Genomic DNA, 23,446 nt, shown 5'->3' with positions numbered 1-23,446 from the left:
AGCCTGGAGCCTGCTTCAGATTCTGTGTCTCCTTCTCTCTCTGCCCCTCCTGCGCTCACGCTTTGTCTCACCCTGTTTCTCAAAAATAAATAAATGTAAAAAAAAAAAAAAAAAAAAGACACAAAACAGATGAACATAAGGGAAGGGAAGCAAAAAGAATATAAAAACAGGGAGGGGGCCAAAACAGAAGAGACTCATAAATATGGAGAACAAACTGAGGGTTACAGGGGGGTTGTGGGAGGGGGATGGGCTAAATGGGTAAGGGGCACTAAGGAATCTACTCCTGAAATCATCATTGCACTATATGCTAACTAACTTGGATGTAAGTTAAAATAAATAAATAAATAAATTTTTAAAAAGGAAGAAAAAAAGATTCATCCCTGTTGTTACATGTGGGGGTAGATCTGTCCCTGATGTAGTCAGCTGTCGATTGTAATTTGGGTAGTTTCCATTCCAGGGCTATTGTGATAGTGCAGCTCTCTTGATATTGCTGTCCACGTCTTTTCGTGGCCACGCATTTCCATTAGGTATATACCTGTGAGTGGAGGTCCTAGATCACATTTATTTCTGCATCTTTCGATCTGCATATGTATTTAAAAAAAAAAACAAACTTGAATTCATGCTGATCTCTCCAATTCTTTTTTTTTTTTTTTTTTTTTTTAAATTTTTAACGTTTATTTATTTTTGAGACAGAGAGAGACAGAGCATGAACGGGGGAGGGGCAGAGAGAGAGGGAGACACAGAATCGGAAGCAGGCTCCAGGCTCTGAGCCATCAGCCCCGAGCCTGACGCGGGGCTCGAACTCACGGACCGCGAGATCGTGACCTGAGCTGAAGTCGGACGCTTAACCGACTGAGCCACCCAGGCGCCCCTCTCCAATTCTGATCGAACAGAACAGGGCCCATGTTATCCTTCCCCCTTTCCTTATTTGTAATTCTTTTCTTTGAGAAATCTAGCTCCCATTAAATACAATATATTTACTTATTTGCTCAATCCTAGGATACCCATAACATAGCTTCAGAATTGCTAACCCACAGTCCTTAGTCCTGTCTGCTGAGACGGCCTAGAAGCAGTGACACCCCAGTAGCAATGAGCACACCCAGCACTCAGATGTTAGTTTCTAAATACCATTCCCCAAAAAAAGGAACCAGGGTTCCTTGGAGAAATGACCGAGTCTGGGGGCGGGGGGGCGGGCCATGGGACTACAAGATGAGCCTGAAACATCCTGTGGTCTCAGGAAGTATGGAAGTGCTCAGAATAGAATAGGAGTATTTCAAAAGGACACAGGGGTCATCCTGAAGATGCTCCTAATCGCCATATCTGGGACAATGTGAGAAACAAAACAAATAATGTTTGTAATGGATTAGAAGCCACAGAATAAAAGAAATATCCACGAGTCCATACTTAAATAAACAACTGAATAAGTCACTAAATGGGAGAGAAGGGAGAGCCCTTCTATACACTTGGATTTCAACTCATAAATGTAGAAGGAATTATGGAGGTGGAAAATCACCTTTGGAAAACCAACGGTAATAAATATTGCAGATAAGAGTCAGCAATGAATGCTAAAATTACTGGGTTGAAAGTATGATGAGAAATAGATTTATATAGTCTCAGAGCATCTCCACATAAGGTACTTACTAATTACAAAAGGAAATGCAGTAATTTTAGAGTGGAGAAACCTGGCACACAACACCTTTACCACAGCATCCTTCAAAGTTAACAGTACAAGTAATGAGACAGCAATATCACATGTGCCTTCTGGTCTGATGCACTGGGAAGGATGCAGTAGCACTTCTGTGGGGCGCTCACCAAAAATGCACAACTTCAGGGGTGCCTGGGTGGCTCCGTCTGTTGGGCGTCCGACTCCGGCTCAGGTCATGATCTCTCCGTCCATGAGTTCGAGCCCCTCATCGGGCTCTGTGCTGACAGCTCGGAGCCTGGAGCCCGCTTCAGATTCTGTGTCTCTCTTTCTCTCTGCCTCTCCCCCATTCACACTCTCTCTCTCTCCCTCAAAAAAATAATAAACATTAAAAAAAAATTTTTTTTTAAATGCATAACTTCAACCTCATCATGAGAAAACATCAGACCTAACTCCAGTTGAGGGACAGTCTGTAAAACAATTGGCCAATACTCTTCAAAAATGTCAAGGTTATGAAAGAAAACATAACTGACCCGGACTCATAAGAACCATCAAAGTTCCGAGACACAGGGAAAAAGAGCAGCTGTTTTAGATCTGTGGAATCCCGGACGGCATCCTGGACCAGAAAGAGAACAGTAGGGGGACAATTGGCAACATCTGAGTGAAGTTTATAGATTCTTTAATCCTATTGTATTGCTGCTAATTTCCTGGATTTGCTAATTCTTCTGTAGTCATACGAAATGTTAGTATTTGGGGAAGCTGGTAAAGCCTATACAAGAACTCACTGTATTATTATTTCTAAGTCTAAAATTATTCTGCAGCGCCTGAGTGCCTCAGTGGGTTAAATATTGGACTCTTGATTTTGGCTCGGGTCATGATCTTGTGGTTCGTGGAACTAAGACCCCATGTCGGGCTCAGCACTGACAGCACAGAGCCTGCTTGGGATTCTCTCTTTACCGCCACCCCCCCCACCCCGCCCCAGCTTGCAATTTCTCTCTCAAAATAAATAAATAAACTTAAAATAAAATAAAATAAAATAATTTCAAAAGAAAAATATTTTTAAAGGAAGAAGAAAGGGATTGGGCACGACTGTGTCATCCTTTGGCCAAAATCCCTTCCAGCACCTCCGCCCATAGCACGAAAGCAGACTCTCCTGAGAGTGGCATTCAAGGCCCTCAGTAATCAAGCCAAATATTGCCCACCAATCTCGAAAGCATGAGGTGCTTGGGAGAAGCCTTATATGTTTAAAGATCACCTTCATGGGACCGTGACTCAGAACCGACCTCAGGAAGCAGCATCTGCTGTTGGCTCTTACTTGGTCAGCAGTTAACTTTCCTGACTCGCTGGGAATTTGAACTCCGAGGGCCTCCGCAGGCCTTTTAGGCATTGCTCACACACCTTTTCTATCCCCAAGAAACTCACGACACACAAATAAGGCCAGGAAACAACAGTGACAGGCTCAGGGACACTCGGAAAGCAGGTCAGAGGCTGGCAGGGGAATTCACACTTTCTGCAGTGAGGCAGGTGTTGCTGTGATCCCCTCTTTGCTGGTGAGCAAATTGAAGCTTAGAGAAAGGAGGGCATCTGCCTAAGGCTACATAGCCAGTGAGGGCAGAGTCAGGGCTTAAACCCGATGCCTTCCCTTGCTTACTGACGGATTCGAACTGAAATGCTTTGAATAGTTAGCCAGGCAGGGTCCTGAGACAGTCTACATTTTACCCCAACTCCAGCCTTGAGCAGCAAAATGAGATCTCCCTAGAAAGCAGTGCAGATAAGATTCTTAAAGAGCCAGGGTGATGCCAGCCGACTCCCCACCCACAAAGCCTCGGAGGATGCTGGAATCGAGCATCAACACATTCTTGGCAAATGTCACTGCCTCTTACGATGACCTGAATGGACACTGAGCAATGTGAATCTGTGTAAAATACCTCTGGGCAGGCGGGATTCCTTGCTAGACCCCACTCGGTGGGTCTCCTCCACTTTTAAATGTGGATTCATCACTTCAGAAAATGCCGGCTGGGAAAGTGTTCTTGCCAAGCTCTGGGATGGCCACAGAACCCATCTCCCAGAGTGGCAGCCGCAGTCACTGAGAAACGGAGCACATGGTGCTTCCAACGTGGTCGGGATCCGTGAACGTCAGCTCTCAGGGCTGTGATTATTGACATTATCATTATTTTTATTTTCTAATGCTTACTTTTGAGAGAGAGAGAGAGAGACAGAGCGTGAGTGGGGGAGGGGCAAAGAGAGAGAGAGAGAGGGAGACACAGAATCCAACACAGGCTCCAGGCTCTGAGATGTCAGTGGGGCTCAAACTCGGAATGACGAGATCATGACCTAGGCCGAGGTAGGATGCTTAACCGTTGACTGAGCCACCCAGGGCACCTTGATATTATCAACGTTAAACCTCTACCCTCCCCCACTTCTCGGCCCCTTGGACTCAGCAGATCTTCCCTTCTTACAGAAAGATCTTCTTACATCTTTTCCTATCTGGGGAGATTCAGGACCGCATACCAGAAAGGGAGCAGAGTCAAAACCAAAAAGTTCTAGGGTGGGGGAAATGGGTGACGGACATTGAGGAGGACGCTTGTTGCGATGAGCAACGGGGGTTGTACGTGAGTGAGGAGTCACGGGATTCTACTCCTGAAGCCAAGACTACACTGTATGTTAGCCAACGTGACAGTCAAAAAAAGTTCTGAAATTTCAGCTTGTCGATCCTACCCCCCCCCACCCCCCCACTGCTATCTAACCCCCAACCTCGGCAGACATCCATGGCCACGCCCCACCACCCCACTGGGTTGCTTCCTCTGACCTCGTCTTGCATGGCCCTGGGCTAGTAGCCTGCTCCATCTATGCTGAGAGGAGGCGGCCTGGCCCACCAGCATTGAGGGCTCTCCTGGAATGGGTCTTGCTTGTGCCCAGACAAGAAGACGAGGAGCCTTTGTGAGGCCCAGCTCTGACACTTCTAGCTCCTGAGACCCTTTCCGTTGGGCTGTCCCTCCCCCTCCCCCCTCCCCCCAGCCCCCCAGAGATGGCCCCTTGCTTTGGTTTTGGGCTGGGAGAGCAAGCCTCTGCCTGACTCCCCTCCCATCGTCCCGGAGCGCAGCCGGGTGGGGGGCCCGTGCCCGGTTGCCTGTGGAGGCGTGGGCTCCCTGGGAGCAAATCCCCACATTTCTACATGGTATGTGTCTAACCTTGGGCCACTTCTTAACCTCCCTAAGCCTCATATTGCGAATCTTGACGCTATCTGCCAGAGTGACGGTAGCATTAAATGAAAAACTCTGCAAGTTACAGCATTCCATTGACACAGGATGCTATGCATGTTCCCCTAATGGCCAAGAACTTGCCGCCAAGAACTTGCCGCTCGGAGCCCTCAAATACCCTGTTTGCCCTCTACTCGCCCACCTCCCTCCAGACTTCCTAACTCCCTGCTCACCTGGGGCCTGAGAGTCAAGAGGCCTAATATCACACAAGAGCATGGATTGTAACATCAGATCTACCTGGCTTTCGAGCTGAGATCTGCCCCTCTCTGACTTTAACCAAATACATCTTATTTGAAAAATGGGGATAAGGATACTCACCTTATAGGTTTATTGGTACTAGGATTAAATGAGATAACCCACGGACGGCCTTTGCCCAATACCAGGTTCCAAGAAGCTTAGCAGATAACAGAGTAACAACACATAATGATACTTATTGTCATTAGTCCAGCTGGCCACCAACTTGCTTTGAGACCTGGCATATGGTTGACATATTTCCCTAGTTCCTGGCACTTTCCCTAGTTCCTGCCAGTTTCTTCTATTTTTTGTTTTATTGCCCATTTCTGGAGAAGGTCAGAAGGAGGATATTAACAAACGATGACCTTAATATCATCTGGCCCAGAAGTTTTCCTTTGCGTGTTGTAGGCTGATTTCCGTCGGTATGCGGAAATAAATTGATTTCCAGACACTTAAGTCAATCCAGCCAGTTCATGGAATCATTTGAGTTGCCCTTCTAAGGATTTTCTAAGAAAGCAATGGACCCTTCTACTATTGGCAATATTTTGTCCCCTTCACAATGCCTCTTCGTTTGTGTTTCGTTGCATGGATCATGCTAAGGATAGCTAATAGTGACTCACGTTGCCTCTTTACCTCATTCCTGGCTTAACAAGGAATGCCTCTCTCCTCTCTCCTGTACGTACGCGTCAACTATTTGTGTGAGGTAAAAGTAGCTATCTTGTTAAGGCAATATCCCTTTATTTTCTTTATTTCTACCTCTTAGAGTTTGTTGTTGTTGTTTAGTCTGGGAAGGCTGTTTAATTTCACCAAATAATAGTTTCAGTGTTCGTTGAAATGATACGGTTATTTGATTTTTGTTTCTTTGACCTTATGACAGACACGATGGCTAGAGATTTTTCTGGAACTCCACTTGGGAATGAATAGCTATTTAATTTTGTGTTCCAATTAGTGGCTAAAGGATGGGGGACACAAGAAGGAGCATTAGGCTGCTTAGATGCCCATTCAGGAAAATATTTAAGTTTGAATCTTTCTTTGCAACCACATTAAAATTCTAGATGGATCAGAGATTATACCTTTAAAAAAGTTTTAGACTAGTTGGCAAAAAAAATATTGGAGAATATTTTTTATAGTCTTGATATGAGGAATCACAAGCAAGTTGTAAAATCTAGAAGCCATAAAAGAAAATCCTGAGAGATTTGGTCACCTAACTATCTAAAACTTCTGTATGATGAAAGACACCACAGAGAAAGTTAAAGACTTGGGAAGAATGGAAAGAAACATTGCCAACATACGTAACAGGCATTGGATTAATAATCAGAATATGTCAAAAGAGGAAAATAGAAAAAAGTATTTGACTAGGCAAACAAATACTAAATAGCATGTAAACGAAAATAGTAAGGTAATATTTTTCATCGTCAAACTGTCCAAGTTTTAAAAGTTGTTTCCAGCGTTGCGAAATGTGCCTGGCTAGCTAGATCTAGGACTTCAGCGGTATTTTAGGTCAACAAGTATTTTATGTAAACGGCGCCCCCTGCAGCCCAACTGCCTTAACTACATGGAACGTTAGTTCCATTAACTACAATGGAATTGGGTGCCCCTTGGAGTCAGGCTCTGAATGCCTGCCTCCTCCCTCCGGCTGAGTGTCAGTTTTCGCATAACCAGTAAAATGTGACAGGCCCTCTAACTCAATGATTCCTTTTCCAGGAATCTAGCCTTTCAGAAATATATGAGTATGTAACGTGGGCGTAAAGATACACGCAAAAGGATGCTCATTGAAGCTTGCTTTATATTGGGGAAAAACAGGAAAGAAAGTACATGTCCTTCGACAGAGGGCTGTCTGCACAAATAAGGGGGCATCCGTTCGTGACATATTTTGCAACTCTTCAAAGGGATGAAGTGGATTTCTGTGTACTAACAGAATGATCTTCAAGGTTTAATGTTCTGACTGAGGTGAACATGAATGTGAAAGCAAATCCCCCAGATATCTATTATTCATTCCCATGTACGTACGTTTGCATCTGAAAATGCATAGGCAAGGAGCTGGAAGAGTCCACCAGGCTGACAGAAGTGGACTGGAATGGCTGCGCCAGGGAGGGTGGTGACAGAGAGGACTATCAGCTTTCACTCTACCTGTTCTATGTGCGACTCTACCACAACCAGAAAGTATAGTACATGTGTTGTTTTTCTCTGCGACTTCAACACCTTAAGTCCCCCCACTTGGCCCAAGCTTCGAGAATCCCTGTGGGTTCGGCTGTTCTTTGACACCTTCCCACCTGGCTAAACTACTGAGGAATGTCCTACGGAAGCGGGAGACATTGTTGTTGGCATTCTGAAATAGATTTTTCTGAGCCGGCTCATCCGGGCATCCGAATCCCCACGAGAGCTTTCTAAAAATTTAGATCCAAGTCTCTGTGCAAGATCTGCTGATTCAGAACAGGAATTTCTGTGCTGTGGCTATTATCTGGAGGAGGAAGTGACGGGTGAGGGTCCCTGGGTAGTGTGGTGGCTGTGTGGGACAGCCACAGGTGGGAAGGAGAAGGCAGAGACGCAGCCTGGATCTGCGAGGGCTCCAGTGACCCCCAGTGGAGACACCTGATGGATAAAGGTGTGCTCTCGGGCCAGCGTAGCCAGGCCAGGCCCTCAAAGCTGTGCAGAACTGATGGTAGGACTGCAGCCTTCATTTCTTGTTTTCGCTAAAAGTTAGCTTTTCTTGCACTTTTTGGGTGGGTGCTATTGTGTTCTAAACTGGAGGGAAGGTGGAGAGTTGAAGTTCACCCAAAAACTCACCTGGGTTTGCTTAGATGGAGAAAGAAAACCCGGCTCTCGGGGACAATGTGTAAGTATATCCTTATTTAAGGATAAATAAATAAACTCCGGCCTGCAGAGGCAGTAGAAGTGGATTCAAATCCTGACTCCCCATTTATCAGCCACGTGACTGTCGCAAGGTTCTTAACCTCTCTGAGCCTCAATATCTTGATCTGCAGAATGGATGTAACGATGTGCTCCTCCTGGAGTTGCAGTGAAGATTGGAGAGGTTGTGTGTGTAGAAGCGAATCAATCAAAGCTGAGCTGCGGCTTATTAATATTACGGCAGTTCCTAGACCATGAACTCCTGGAGGCAGACATACATGATGCCGAGAATTTTTTCTCTCCTCCCTTCTCCAGAGTTTACCTAACACTAATCTAGTACAGACCTTAAGTGTTTGCTGAACACTGATTCTGATTTTGATCCTATTAGGGCTCTGGGTCTCTCCTTGCGATGAAGCCATTTCACAAGTCTGTGTGTTACAGAGAGCAGTGCAAAATAATTGTTGTCTACAGACAGGGAAACTATTCCTGTTATAGGTTCAATTCTCCGTCTCCGTGTGGAAGAAGCCGGTCTCACCTCCACCTGTGCCTTCTTGCCGATATTCCAGACCCATGTCTGTTCTTTGGACTGGGTGTCACCTCTTACTGGTTCCCTCCTTAATCGTGAGTGAAATAAAATCTTCAGCACATGCTCACTTTACATCTGTATGAAAGTCACGATTTTACCTTTTTCTGAAAAGTATCTTTTAACACTTGCTATTACCTGTTAGCAGAACAGGAAGTTTCTACGAAAGGCAGACCCCACCACTGAGACTCTCAGGGTCCCTGTCCCCTTGCAGTTAATTACGAATTAAAATGCGTAGGTGGACGGATGAAAGCCTCCACACTCGGTGCGTTCGGGGTTCGGGAACTGGGGGTGACACCGGGGAAGCCTCGGTCTGCGGGTCTGAGATGGGCTCCCGCGAATACCCGGGCCGGGGAGCGGTGGCCCCGGGGTGGGGGTGGGGGTGGGGGGCAGCCCTCGCCCCTCGCCCCTCCCGCCCTCCTGCGCCCGGGCCCCCGGGCGCCGCAGGGAAGGGGGGCGGCGGCCCCCGGCTGGGGAGGCGCCCGGGGTTGGCACGCCGGCCCCTCCGCCCGCGGGGTCTCTGGAGGGGGCGGGTCGCGCGAGCCGGAGAGCCCGGAGCCGCCCAGGAATCTTGGCTCGGGCTGCGAGCATTTCCTGCGGGCGGGCCGGCGCGGGCCCGGGGGCGCGGCGGCGGGCAGACTCCGCGCTGCGCTCGGCCGGCCGGCAGCATGCGGCCCCTGCTCTGCGCGCTGGCCGGGCTCGCCCTGCTCCGCGCCGCCGGTGAGTGGGGTCGGGCCGGGTGGGACCGAGGGGACGGAGAGCGGAGAGATGGAGAAAGGGGGGACCTCCCGGGAAGGGGGGGGTGTGAAAAGAGACGTGAGAGAGCGCGCCCGAAAGAGGAAGGCTGGAGAGACCCGACGCCCCGCAGGAGAGAGAGGAGACAGGCATCGCAGGGCGGGGAGGTCAAGTCTGCAGGGAGGGCACACATCCCCCCAGCGCCCCCCGCCGCCTTCCTGGCCAGCTGCATCCCGAGGGCCTGTGGAGGCGCCCGGGCTGGGCTTACGGTCAGGGCACTCCCTTGGAAGCTGAGTTCCGGCAGACGACGACCCAGGCTTGGCCCAGCAGAGCCAGCGGGCGGACAGGCGGCCCCAGGAGAAAGGCCACGACTTCACCTGCCATCTGGCCGGCCGAGGGCTCTGCGGCGTGGGAGAGGAGGCCAGTGTCTCTGCTTCCAGAGATCTCCCCTGAGGCCCCGAGCTGCCTTGGGTGGGGGTGTTGGGGTGCGGGAGGGAGAGGCCCTCCGGGTGCTCCACAGGCTGGGGGAGCTCCACAGGCTGCTGCTCCCAGCAGGGCAGGTGAGGGGAAGGCTCGGCTCTCACAGCCGTGCCATGGCAGAGGCCTCACCAAGTACCCAGGCCTCCTGCCCTCTCAGGCAGACCCTTGCCCCCACCGGCTTGCCCGTCAGCCTGGAGCCAGTGCAGGTGAATCGCCTAAGTGAAGTACCCTGAGCTAAGATGGGAGCCTCCCAGGCCAGTGCCTTTCAGGGCACAGCCAGCTGTGGGTGTGAGCACCCAGGGGCAGGGTGGAGGCCTGTGCTGATCCTGGGCAGCCCCCCCCCGCTGAGTAAGTTGGGTCAGCTGCCTTATCTCTGTGAGCCTGCTTCCTCCTCTGTAAGGTGGGGAGAATGACACCCACCCTGCGGAGACTGAATGAAGTCCCCAGCATGGAATTCAACACACACGGGCTCCCTCCCTCATCCCCTCAGCTCCACTGATCTCTCTGAGCCTCAGTTTCCCCACCTATTAATGAAGGAGGACCAACAACTGCCTCCTCAAGGGCTGTATGACGAGTGGCTGGGATTGTGCTCGGCACAGAGCCCATAGAGCCAGGCCTTCTTTCCCCCTTCCTCCCCCGCTGCTCCTGGAGCCCCCCCCCCTCCCCTCCAGGAGCCGAGGGCACAAAGCCGAGTCTGTGCTCCCCCAGAGGGAGGATCTGGCTGCCGCCCACAACTGGCCGACTTTATTGTGGCCCCTGCAGTCATGACCAGTATATGCGTTTTAATTTAAAACCGTTCTTAAACATTCTTTCTGATTATGCTTGCTTATTGCTACGGATGTTTTAAAAAGGGGGAAAGTATAAATGTATAAGTGTAATCTCACACCGTGTTCGCACAGTGTTGTGTATAATCTTTCAGCCTTCAGACAATTTACCATTGTGTTTCTTAACGTTTGACTATGAAATGTCTTGGATGCAAAGGCAGAGCAGCGGGGCAAACCCCGGTGTTCCTGCCATCCTGCTTCGGCGAGTATTGGCCTGTCTTGTTTCCTCTATCACCCCACATTCTGTCCCCTCCCTCCAATAGTTTTAAAGGAAATTCCGGGCACCATATATTTTCATCCGTAAATATTTCCTTCAGTATCTCTAAAAGATAAGTAATCTTGTTTTTTTTAAGTTTCGTTTATTTAAGTAATCTGCATACCCAGTGTGGGGCTTGAACTCATGACTCCAAGATCAAGAGTCATATATGGGGCTCCTGGGTAGCTCAGCCGGTTAAGCGTCTGACTTTGGCTCAGGTCATGATCTCACAGTTTGTGAATTCAAGTCCCGAATCGGGCTCAGAGCGTGGAACCTGCTTCAGATTCTGTGTCTCCCGCTCTCTCTGCCCCTCGCCTGCTCATGCTCTGTCTCTCTCTCCGTCAAAAATAAATAAATACACATTAAAAAAATTGTTTAAATTCATATGCACTCTCAGCTGAGCCAGCCAGGCACCCCAAAAATAAGTAATATTTTAATAAACACAACTGCAATACCATTATCACACCCTAAAAAGGGATGGAAATTTCTTAATATCATCAAATGTCCACATCCCCCATTGTGTCATGTTTACATTTGGTTTTGTTTTGTCCAAATAAGGTGCACGTGTTGCTTTTGGCGGACATGTCAGTTATGTTTCCTTTAACACGTGAGTTCTCTTCCCCCCTTTTCCTTAAGATGTATTTGTGGACGCAGCTGGGTTGTTTTGTCCTATAAAGTTTTCCCGCATTTAGATTTTAGCTGATTGCATCTGCCGCGAGTCATTTAAATGTTCTTCCTTCCCCTGTATTGTCTATAAACTGGCAGATCTGGAAACTTTTGCTGTTCGGCAAGAATATGTTAAGATGGTTTGTTGCTTTAATTTGTATTTCTTTGATTACTACTGAGGTTGAACTTTTTCTTTAAGTGCACATTGGTCATTTCTACTAATTCATGCGAATTGTCTCACGCTTTTCAGTTGCGGTACTGGGATTTTTCATATTGACCTACAAAAGCTCTTTATGTATTGAATGAAGCAAACTGCTTGGAATACTGATAAGAGCCCTTTTTCAAAATTAAGTTTTCTGTTGAGTTCCTTTCCTGTTTTCCTATCAGAGACATCTAAACTCCTAGAGCCTGGTTCTTTTACCAATTGTCACCCATGCCTTGGGGCCCTTTGGGCATTCTCTCATTGTCCGCCCCTGCTCCAGATCCCCGTGGACTGGACATCTGTCTTCCACTGGAATTCTGATTTCTGCTTCAAGTGAAGGAAGAAGATGCTGAAGGGCTGTCGTGAGGGTCACAGCATTTCTTCCTACAAAGATGGATATCGTGGGAGTGAACCAGTCAAAGACATTTCAATCCCAAGCACACATTTGGGCTCTTATGGGGCCCCAGACAGCTGTAAAGGTCATGTGAACAGGTCCTCTTTGCCCCATACCTGTCCAACCCCTCATTTTGTAACTGTGTTCAAGTGTATTTGCTTGCCGAATGATAGGCGAGTTGAGAAGCAAGATGTTGGTGTAGGAAAGCGACTTTATTTGGAAAGCCAGCCAACTGAGGAGATGGTGAACTATTGTCCCAAAGAACCATCTCTTAGAGTATGTGAGTCGGGCTTGTTCTATGTTAGGAAGAGGGGCAAGGGAGTCAAAAGATGACTGATATCTGTAGACATTGAAAACAGTCGTGTAGCTTCTTTGCCCTTGGTCAGTTGATCTTTGTGTGTAGGAATCTGGTGGTGTCGTTCCTGTAAATCTTAAACATAGCATAGTCATTTCTGTATGTACTTCTGTATCTCCTCCAATGAGGCAGGTTTCAGGTAAGAAGGCGGTTTTTGCAAATCTCAGTTGTAAGCAGAATTCCTTCCGTGATTACCATGCCTGTGTGTGGGGCTAAGCAACGTTTCTAAGCTACAGGTTACAGTGACAAGGGAAATAAAAGCAATATGGAGTCAGGCATGCTAAGTTTCTCTCTGTTACCTTTTACAGAGGAGGCAGCTGAGGCCCCGAGAGGGGAGGCCCTTAACTTACACAAGGTCACATGACTGCCAGTGCACAGTCTAGACTGTGTCGGGCAGGTAGGATTCAAATCCTCTCCCTACCACCTACTAGCTATGTAATCTTGGTCATGTTACGCAATCTCTTTGATCTTTAGTTTTCTAATTTGTAAAAACATGATGTAAGCGTTAAATGGGATAATGTACGTAAGCGCTCAACGGAGAGCTTGGCGCACAATGAGTGATCGCTAATTGATGGGAGCTTCCCGTATAGAGTATGGCTATGCCTATTGAAAAGGCGAAGGACCCAGGAATCCAGTGAGTGGGACTGGCTTGTAAGAGAGCCAGAGAGCCGCATCAGCACCGAGCCCTCTGTGTCCTTGTTGGAGAAGCCCCTCCCCAGCATCCCTTGGACCCCTGCATAGGTTTATCCTTAGAGCAGATGCCTCTCCATCCTGAGAACTGGTCTGTATGACCCAGCAGAGAGGCAGAGCCCTGGCAGCTTCCTCTGCCTTCTTCCATCTTCAGCTCCCCTGGTAGATGCCCTACACGCCATTGGCACAGCACTTGGCAGTTCCAAGGCATCTTCAAGGGCAGGAGTCCCTTTAATCAACACAGCAGTCCTGCCAAGTAGACCTGGCAGGACAGCTCCCTCACCGTCTGAAAGAGAGGCAAAGAACGTCCTCAGTAAGTCTCGGAGGTGGGGCTGCGTCTCTGACTCCCAGCCATGTGTGCTTTTCACGGTGCACAGAGAGAGGTTTATTCTGGATGGCTTCTTACACCTTCTCCGTCTTGTGGGGCTTTTGGAGTGTTCTAGTACATTATGACCCCGCGGACTAAAAGAGCATGGTATTCCAAGATAGAAGGAATCAGGGTTTCCATATGGCTCGGGGAGCAGAGCTCTCTGCCAGCCCTGACCACCAGCCAATCTACCTCTGAACTCACATATGAGAAAACGAATAAATACATGTGAAGCTGAGGCGGGGAGGGGGCTTTTTTATGGTAGCCTAGCTTACTTACTGCAACCAGATACTGAATGTACTGGAAATGACATTGAAGTGTTCTCAGAGTGATCAACAAGACTCAGACCCCCATTTGGAAAATGACCAGAGACCAGGGGAGATGGGAGGGCGTGTCTCTCCCAAGAATGTGCCTCAGAATCTGAGCTCTTTCTTGGGGGGCTCAAGGGTCTCTCTCCTGGCTCAGCCAGAGCAGTTCCTCATACTGGAATTCTTCATATACTTGTTTGAAAATAGTATTCTTCTGCTTAAAAAAAATTTTTTTAAACCGCTGGTGGTTTTAAATGAAGCACCAATTTTAACACGAATATTAAATGTGGTAAATTTTATTCTATTATAGTGAGTGCGGTCGAACACAATTAACTCCTAACTGATGGATGTTGCTGGTCAAAGCAGAGTGTGTCTTTGATGATTCAGAAGGCACAGCAATCTTCAGGGTCTCCTCTGGGAAATTATGTGTCATCCCAGAAATCATTGGAGCTGTGCACGCTTTCTTGGTGTTTGAGTCCCAGATACAAGAGGTCCCCTATGCCTGTAAGTAAGAGGGGCCATACTTCCTGCCTCAGAGGATGGGGACCCGGTGGCCATGTCTCTTTAACTGAAGAAGTTAGCCCAGCACCTCCGCTGGGCCTCTGGCCTCCCCGACAGCCTGCTCTCACCAGCCCACTGTGTTCCACCCATGGCCGCCATCCAGGGTGCGCATAGGCCCTGAGTGGGAGCCAGGCCAGGGAAAACAGCCCGGCGTCCAAGAAGGTCCATTTCCCAACTGGCCGGGCAGGGAGGGCGGGAGCAGAGGAAGGAAGGGAACATGGAGACCCACAGCCTTGGCTCCTCCAGCATGCTCATGGTAACCCTTCAGCCTTCCCCACTCCTGACTGTCCCAACAACCCCGTGGGGCAGGCATTATCCTGAGCCCCTTTCTACTGACGGGGAAGCTCAAAGACATGGCAGACGCCCAGCTCTTGTCTCGCTGGAGCTTCTGATCCAAGAAGCAACTTGTCCTTGACTCACGCCGGTTTTGTCCTGGTAGCTAATTTTTGAGGCCTCTCAGCAGGCTGTGAGAGACAAAGCGGCATCCCCCATGAGCCAGATGGGGGGTGGCGGTGCGTCAGGCCTCTCCACCCCGAGTTAGCAAGGAGGCAGCAGAGACTCAGGGAGGAGAGGAAAGCTTCCCACAGGCCCGCACCAACTCGTGGCGGAGGGGGGTGAGAACGGGGCTCTCCGGTGTGTTTGGGGCCCTTGTGCAGTGAGGTCAGTGCCAAGTTAGGGACCCACATGGGGGAGGGAGCAGCAGCACAGGCCCCGAGGCAGCTTTCTCTCTCAGATGAGCTCGTAGGGAGGCCTGGATGAGCTCACGGACAGTTGTGCAGCGGAGCCCAGGGCACAGCTCTGTCCAGATGTGAGGGATTAGTGCTGTGTGATGTGGAAAGCAACCTCAGCCAATCCTTTCCCCTGGAGGGCTTTTGGAGCCAAATTAGACCTCATTGCAGACTCGTACAAAACAGGATGTTTTAGGCCGGCGGAGGGGAGTAGATTCATGTTGTTCAGGACTTACAGGGCTGGCGGACCCTCACACTTGGCCAGCCAGGTCAGACTGTTTCCTCCTGGCCCAAGCTGGGGCTGGGAGAGGGCAGGCCGGGCTCCGGGGAGAGGCTTGGCCAGAGGCTCATGGGCGGAGCCCACAGTGGCTGTGTGTGGACACAGATCCACACTGGACAGCCCCCCTTTTCACGGACAGTCCTCCCTGGGGGTGAAAGCGACTCTTCTTGCCCCCCAGGAAACCCTTCCTCTCTAGACTGGGCTCTCCAGTTCTTTCAGCTGAGACAGATGAGTCAAACTTTCTAGTCCCTTCACCATGGCCGCTTCTAGATCTGCTTCTGCCTATCAAAGGCCCAGAACAGAGCACAACCATCCAGGTGGGGTCCCTCAGACCACCCCCTCCCTCTTCCTGAGCCTTTCCCGTCCGTGTATGCGGCCCGCAACGGCTTCTGCTTTTAGCTAACAACCCTATCAGACAACTGGCCTTTATTATGGAAAATTTCAAACCATATATACAAGAGCAGAGAGGGTAGTGGGAAGAACTCCAATGTCCCCGTCACACAGTTTCAACAATTATCAATTTCGGCCAATCTGGTTTGGCCACCCATGCCCCCGCCCACTCCCAGGCCTGGATTACTTTGAAGTGAATCCAAGATATCATAACATTTCATCTCTAAAGATTTCAGTATGGATCTCTAAGAGACTCCTTTTTAAGAACATAACCAGTCCTCACGTGAGCCGCACATATACTAGAAAAAAATAACCAAAATACCATTGTAATGTCTACCCCCCTCCCCAAAGTCAACAAGACCATTGTCTTAAAAAAAAAATTTTTTTTTAATGTTTATTTATTTTTGAGAGACAGAGAGAGCGCGAGCAAGGGAGGGGAAAAGAGAGACGGAGACACAGATTCTGAAGCAGGCTCCAGGCTCTGAGCTGTCAGCACAGAGCCCAACGCGGGGCTCCAACCCACAAAGTACGAGATCATGACCTGAGCCGAAGTCAGACGCTGAACCAGCCGACTCCCCTGGCACCCCAAGACCATTGTCTTTTGAAGAGGCTTTTCTAAGTTCAGTGGAGGGAACTAATGGAAAATACAGAAACAAATTGTTCTCCGTGAAAGATGCTCAGGGTGGAAGGGAGTTTTGTCTCTGCTGTTAGTTCTTACCCCTAAGTGGAAGAGCTGGGATCCAGAGAGAGTTGGGACAGGAAAGTCTCAGGACGGGAAGCCTCTGGCAGAGATCCAGAAGGCCAGCTTGCTGCGGTGAGATCAGGAGAAGGGTGCTAGGGGTCCAGTCATTTGCTAACCATGTGACCTTGGGCAGGTCACTCAACCTCTCAGAGTTACACATTCACCAGCAAAATGGCTCACCATCTCTGTCCTCACCTCGAGAACTGTCAACCTTCTAGGCGATTCTGTATGTCCCCTTGGGCCATCCAGCCAACACCTGGGTCTTACGGTTACGACAGTTTGCACCTAGACAGATCAAGTCCAATAACTCTTTGTCCCGACTGTGCCTCAGATGCCCACATCTATTGCCGCAACCTTGATATTGCCACCAGGAAGCTGCTTCACCTCTCAGAGCTGAAGCTGCAATGTCTTTTGCCACACATTCCTTCCGTTACTGCCATCACCCTTCAGCCCCTCCGTTTCTCCCAATTTATTGGCCCTCTTCTTGGCCTCTCTCCTTCCTTATTCAAGCTAGACTCCAGAGCTCATCCCCTTAACTGCTTGCTGGTCAAATCCTCAATCCTTTTCTTGCTTGCTCTCCCCCATACTCTCTCTGCAGACTCCCAGCTTCCGCTCCATCCAGCCACCTGTCCTGGCTACTCCCAGCCTGTCAGGTGGCACACTGTGGGTCTGGGGTTTCCAAAGTTCTTCCCTGAGTCGCGTCCTTCTACATGGCCCTCCTCATTCTCCTCATCTCCTTTTGAAGTCCTCTGTATATTTGCGCCCCCTCCCCAGTGGTCTGCTGATAAAGTGGCTCGCAAAAACAGACAAAAACCAAAACAAGACATTTGCTGGTTTCCATGATGTAAGTGCTCTCACTGCGCCTCCCATTTTAGTGGCTGTGTTCAACAACCCCCCTTACAGAATTCCTGAAAACGTCACAACTAGCTTCCTCTTTCACAAGCCAACGCGTATTACCAGCAGATGATTCCCCTCTTGCTTTACAGAGTGAACAGAGGCCAGCAGGTGAGAACTCACTCAACTTCTTGGCCCTTTGAGTAGAGGTCTGCTGTGCCCCTTGTCCTCTGCTCGGTTCTTTTTTTTCTTTTCTTTTGCTTTTTTTAAACTAATTTATTTATTTATTTTTACAATTTACACCCAAGTTAGTTAGCATATAGTGCAACAATGATTTCAGGAGTAGATTCCTTAGTGCCCTTTACCCATTTAGCCCATCCTCCCTCCCACAACCCCTCCAACAGCCCTCAGTTTGTTCTCTGTATTTAAGAGTCTCTTACGTTTTGGCCCCCTCCCTGTTTTTTTTTTTTAATTCATTTTAATTTTTATTTTTTGAGAGAGAGAGAGAGAGAGCGAGCACAAATGGGGTAGGAGCAGAAGAGGGGGGGATACAGAATCCAAAGCAGGCTCCAGGCTCTGAGCTGTCAGCACAGAGCTCAACATGGGGCTCGAACTCATGAACGATGAGATCATGACATGAGCTGAAGTTGGACACTTAACCGACTGAGCCACCCAGGTGCCCCTAAATCTTTTTTTTTTAATTTAGTGATTTATTTTTGAAAGAGAGAGAGCACTCGAGTGAGCGTGGGAGGGGCAGAGAGAAAGGGAGAGAGAGAATCCCAAGCAGCTCACAGCCGGGAGACCGAAGAAGGGCTCGAACTCACAAACTGTGAGATCATGACCCGAGCGGAAACACAAACACAAACACAAATATGGAAGCAAATAAGCCCAGAACCGTGAGAGGAACCTTGACTGTGGACCCTTGGGTGGATGATGTTTCTCATTGAAGTTCTGGGCTTGAGAAGCTCTGTGAGACAGCTTCCGAGGGACCTGCACTTCCTGCCGTGCTTCCTCTCAGCCCAGTGTGGTGGGCGAGCACGCCCGGAACTGAGACTGCTATGTCTCCTTTACTTCTGGAAACTAAGTTGACGTGAGAGAATCAATCCCCTCACTTGAATTATTTTGACTTAATATGTTCCTGAGACTTTAACTTTGTCATTTCTGGCTGCTCCCATCATTCAATTTAGATCATTAATATAAATTAGTATATGCCATTCACCTTTCTGTGAGAATCCCAGATGTGAAAGCCTGAGTGAATCTTTCTTTATTTTGAACCGTGAGTTCCATTTCCCCTTCACAGATGGGCTCCTCCTGTCTCACGATGTTTCTTTCTTTCCGATGACACTTGGGCCCTGGGGTTTCCTCAGGTGCTCATTTTCAGCCTTCCTTGGGTAGCCTAGAAGAGTTTGCTGCAGTCACTCTCATACATCTTGCCTAGCTTATTTTTGCCAAATCTGATCACTTATGTATTTAAAACTTCTGAATAATATACATATATCATCAATCTGCAATAATCCTGATTCAAAAAAAAAAGTTCTTCATTCATTCAGTCTAATCTACACTGAAACCCTTTTTTTAAATTTTATTTTTTATTTTTTTAAAATTACACCCCAATTAGCATATAGTGCAACCATGATTTCAGGAGTAGATTCCTTAGTGCCCCTTAACCATTTAGCCCATCCCCCCCCCACAACCCCTCCAGCAAGCCTCAGTTTGTTGTCCATATTTATGAGTCTCTTCTGTTTTGTCCCCTTCCCTGTTTTTATATTATTTTTTTCCTTTCCCTTAGGTTCATCTGTTTTGTCTCTTACAGTCCTCGTATGAGTGAAGTCATATGATTTTTGTCTTTCTCTGACTGACTAATTTCACTTAGCATAGTACCCTCCAGTTCCATCCACGTAGTTATAAATGGCAAGATTTCATTCTTTTTGATTGCCGAGTAATACTCCATTGTAGATATATGCCACATCTTCTTTATCCATTCATCCACCGATGGACAGTTGGGCTCTTTCCATACTTCGGCTATTGTGGATAATGCTGCTGCTATAAACACGGGGGTGCATGTGTCCCTTTGAAACAGCACACCTATATCCCGTGGATAAATGCCTAGTAGTGCCATTGCTGGGTCGTAGGGTAGTTCTATTTTTAGTTTTTTGAGGAACCTCCATACTGTTTTCCAGAGTGGCTGCACCAGCTTGTATTCCTAGTCCTTTGTTAAGTTCTTTCCTTCAGGCTGTAAGTGTGGTTGTTTCTTCGACTTAAAAGAACAGAAATGACAACAAGAAACATTCTGTAGACCATGTGATCTGATCTCCCTTCCTTCACAGCCAAACTTCTTGAAAAATGTTTCCCAGGGTCCAAGTTTCCACCTTCCAACCTCTCTTTCCCTTCCCATCCCACAGAATCTCGGCTTGGCTTTGCCTCCACGACTCTGTGAACAGGGTCGGGGTGGAATTTAGCAGGACTTTCCTGTTGCTCTGTCTTTCCATCCTTATCTTGCTACACTTCCCTGCTGCTTTAGGCCATGCTGACCACTTCATCCTCAGGGAAGCTCCTTGCTTCTCTTCGTTTCTGGGACAGTGGCCTTCTTCCTGAGTATCCGCATTCTCCAAGGATCCAGCCAACTCTGCTGCCTCACAGGTACCTGGGGGTCACTGACACAAAACCTGAGCTCAGAACCTTCTGGTGTGATGGCTGGTGGTGCCAGGAGGAACCAAGGGGGAACCAGCATTGGGGAGGAAAACAATGAACCAAAATCCGGACGGGTCGGACCTCAGATCTTCCATTTAACTAGCTGTGTGACGTAGGATATAGCATTTCACCCCTCTGCATCAACTGGGGATAATAAACAGGTTATTGTAAGGATTGAATGAGTTCGCATCATTCATCAAGTGCTCATCAAATGTCCAATATTAATAACTGGTCATCAATGTCAGTGTGACGACTAAAATATCTTCCCTTCATCCTCTCTATACCTACTGCCTCACCTCATCACTTCTCACAAGGATTCCTGCAATAACTTCCTGCCTTCAAGGACAAATCCCTCCGATCCATTCTCTGTATTTAAAAAATTCACATAGGACCGTGTGACTCTTGTGTTGAAATAAACCCCAAGATAAGCACTGCGGTTGGCTTATTAGGGCCTCTGGTTTTGTTTCCATGACCCAGTGTCCTCCCATCCACCCTGTACTTTCCAGCCACACCAACTCCCTGAGGGCTTGCACACGGAACCGTGCCGTCGTGTGCCTCTCTCTTTGCACACGCCGTTCTCTCTGTCTGCAACCTTGCCTCCCTTCCTTACCTCATCCAGTTCAGGCAGCAGCTTCTTGAAGAAGCCCACATGGGTATGGCGGTGACCATGGCCATAGAGACAAGCGAGTGATTGGGCCAGCCCCCCGGCCCCTCACACCCTGACCCACACCAAGCCTTCCTTTGCTTCTCTGTGACTGTTTTCAGGACCCACCTCACGGAGCCCAGTGCTTTACGGGAGTCTCTAGTGTCACAGGGAATGGTGACAAGGCTTGTTTCTCCACAGCTGCTGAACCCTTCATGCCCTCCCATGGAGACCCAGCTTGGAACACAGGGTGTGACAGACACATGGCTATCCACGGCCGTTTAGACGTCATAGAGGAGGTAATCAGGGTGACTTGGGAGGACGTACAGCTTCAGGACCACCTGGCAGGCTGGCAGCTTTTTTTTTTTCTTTAATTTTTTTAATGTTTGTCTATTTTTGAGAGAGAGAGAGAGTGCAAGCGGGGGAGTGGCAGAGAGAGACACACACACAGAATCTGAAGCAGGCTCTAGGCTCTGAGCCGTCAGCACAGAGCCCGACGCAGGGCTCGGACTCATGAACCGTGAGATGATGACCCGAGCCGAAGTTGGATGCTTAACCGACTGAGCCACCCAGGCGTCCCCAGGCTGGTAGATTTATAGGGCTCAGGACAACCTTGCTTTGGAAAATCGGGAAAACCCATGCCAATTCTGCTCCATGGCCACCATGTGAAACATCTCCCTGCCCTGTCTGGGCTCTTAGGCTGACCAGCCCTCAACAGACCCTGCCCCTGGTGGGGGGTGGGGTGGGGTGAGGAGAGGGGCTTGCTTAAACCCAGCTAGAGATCGCCACATAATTACACAACGAGATGGTGGAAATTCGGTCACTGTGTTTTGTTACACAGCCACGGTTTGTAACCGGGGGTCTATAAACTCGTGTGGGAAAAAATTACACCTTATTTTCACAAACCTTTAACTGGAATTTAGCATTCCAATTCACTATAAATACAGGCAACAAACCATAGTAGTATTAACAGTACTGTGACTTTGTTCTCAATAGAAATCACAGATAATTTCACTCCATCATAGTTGTTGTGAATATATCCGCACATCATTCATCCTTGCCAGCATGACGTAATTACAGTCGTCGTTAGACCTGATGTTAGATCGTGTTATTTCCTAAGTTAATAAATACATACATTTTTACATCAAAGATTTAATTTTTAGCACTTGAACAGTATTTTAATGCAGTGGGAATCCTTGGAGATCCTGTATGCTTTATTTTGTTTTCAATTACGGTATTTTTCTGAGAAGGGGGTCTGTAGGTTTCACCAGACTGCTTTTCATTCATGAAAAGGCTAGGAACCCTGAATAAAGAACATTTCAAAATCCCCCACCTGTCATTTGGCAGAATTGCCACCAGGGGGCGGGGCGACAAAAGGAATGTGAGCTCCTAGTGGTGAAGAACGGAAAGGAAAACAGGAAAAAAGGGTGGCTCCTTGTCAAACCTGTTGTGACTGGGTGAAGCGCTTAGGGCCCGAGCCAGCGGCGGCCTTAGAGAACGAAGCCCTAGGATCCTGTCATCAGGGGAATGGTGAGGCCGGCAGGGGCTGAGCCTGAACAAGAAGGGCCCAAGTCCCCTGGCGCTCAGTTCTCTCGCGTCCCACTGGGCCCCCCCCCCCCCCCTGCCCCTTAGGATGTGGCTGATGGACTTGGCTCCACTCTAGTGCCCCACTCCTGCCCCCCTGCCCTCGCCCCGCTCCCATCTCTCTCGCTCTAGACGGTGGAGAAGACGGTGGAACACCTGGAGGCAGAAGTGAAAGGCTTGCTGGGTCAGCTGGAGGAGCTGGCCTGGAACCTGCCCCCGGGGTCTTTCAGCTCCACGACCCCCGACCTCTTCGGAGACGGTGAGCGGCTGCCTCGGGCTGGGGTGGGGGGTGGGGGGAGGGATGGTTGCCCACCGCACAGGTGTGGCTTGGACAGGCAGGGAGAGGCCTCGGGTCAGAGTTGGGAGGGTATCACCCCCTCCCCGGCCCACCCCCAATGTTCTCTGCCCTCGCCCCCCCCCCCCCCCCCCCCCGCGGAGGGCGCTGCAGCCTGGCATCCGAAAGGGGGTTCGGGAAGAGCTGGCACAGTTCACCCGGGTCCCCACCCAGCGCCGCCGGGGGCACAGCGCTGCTGCCTCCTCCGCTGGCCATCTTCCCGCCTCAAAGCTCCTGGTCTCCTTTCAGGTCCCTTGCAGGGAACCACTCCTGCGCCACCACAGAACCCTCCGAGGACGCGGCAGAGGGGCTGCCCCCTGCCCTTCCCGGAGCCCCGAGTTCCCTGTCACAGGACTTGGTGGGGGGCGGGGCCTGGGAGCGGGGCCGCGGGGGGCCTTCAGCGCTCCCGAGCCGTCCCTTCTCTTTCAGATGGCTTTGGAGCACCGGAGCCAGAGCTGCCCGGCAACTGGAAATGACACGCCCGTGGTGCAGCTTCTCTGGGCACAGAGTGGCACATGGTGGCCTGCCTTCCTCAGCTTTGTGCACAATAAAAGCTACTCCCTTGGTCCTCTGTGTCTGCTGACCGTGACCCCTATAGCCACAGCGCCTTCTCTGTCCACTCCCACGCCCTGAGGCCCACATCCTCCTGCAGGCTCAGACCTGGGGACTTCTGGCGGGCTGCTTCCGCCCGTCTTCGTTATAGGGGCAGACAGGGCAGGAGCTGGTGCGGAGGTGAGGCACCTGAGGCCCAGACTGGCAAGGGGACACAGTGGAAGGGCCCTTGAGTAGCCTCACTACTCAGAATGTGGCCAC

The 23,446-nt window shown here is 49.4% G+C and overlaps 1 protein-coding gene across 1 annotated transcript; it reads left to right on the top strand.

Moving 5' to 3' along the window:
• The first annotated feature begins 9,155 nt into the window (after window positions 1-9,155).
• On the top strand, window positions 9,156-23,199 carry PLAC9 (placenta associated 9). Its single transcript, XM_019444733.2, has 4 exons — window positions 9,156-9,289; window positions 20,917-21,014; window positions 22,432-22,558; window positions 23,063-23,199. Exons 1-4 carry the CDS (start codon window positions 9,238-9,240, stop codon window positions 23,107-23,109), a joined length of 324 nt encoding a protein of 107 aa, XP_019300278.1. The 5' UTR covers window positions 9,156-9,237; the 3' UTR covers window positions 23,110-23,199.
• Window positions 23,200-23,446: the final 247 nt, after the last annotated feature.

This window comes from Panthera pardus, unplaced genomic scaffold (assembly GCF_024362965.1).
Source record: "Panthera pardus isolate Hobbes unplaced genomic scaffold, ASM2436296v1 HiC_scaffold_22, whole genome shotgun sequence".
NCBI lineage: Eukaryota > Metazoa > Chordata > Mammalia > Carnivora > Felidae > Panthera > Panthera pardus.
Note: the sequence above shows the minus strand (reverse complement) of the source record. Positions and strands in the feature narration are given on the sequence as shown.

Excerpts from the sequence above, each read along its gene's own strand:
- PLAC9 (XM_019444733.2), top strand. The coding sequence starts at position 9,238 with ATGCGGCCCCTGCTCTGCGCGCTGGCCGGGCTCGCCCTGCTCCGCGCC. Across the intron at positions 9,290-20,916 it reads CGCCCTGCTCCGCGCCGCCG|CTGCTGAACCCTTCATGCCC; the intron begins GTGAGTGGGGTC and ends GTTTCTCCACAG. Across the intron at positions 21,015-22,431 it reads GTTTAGACGTCATAGAGGAG|ACGGTGGAGAAGACGGTGGA; the intron begins GTAATCAGGGTG and ends CTCTCGCTCTAG.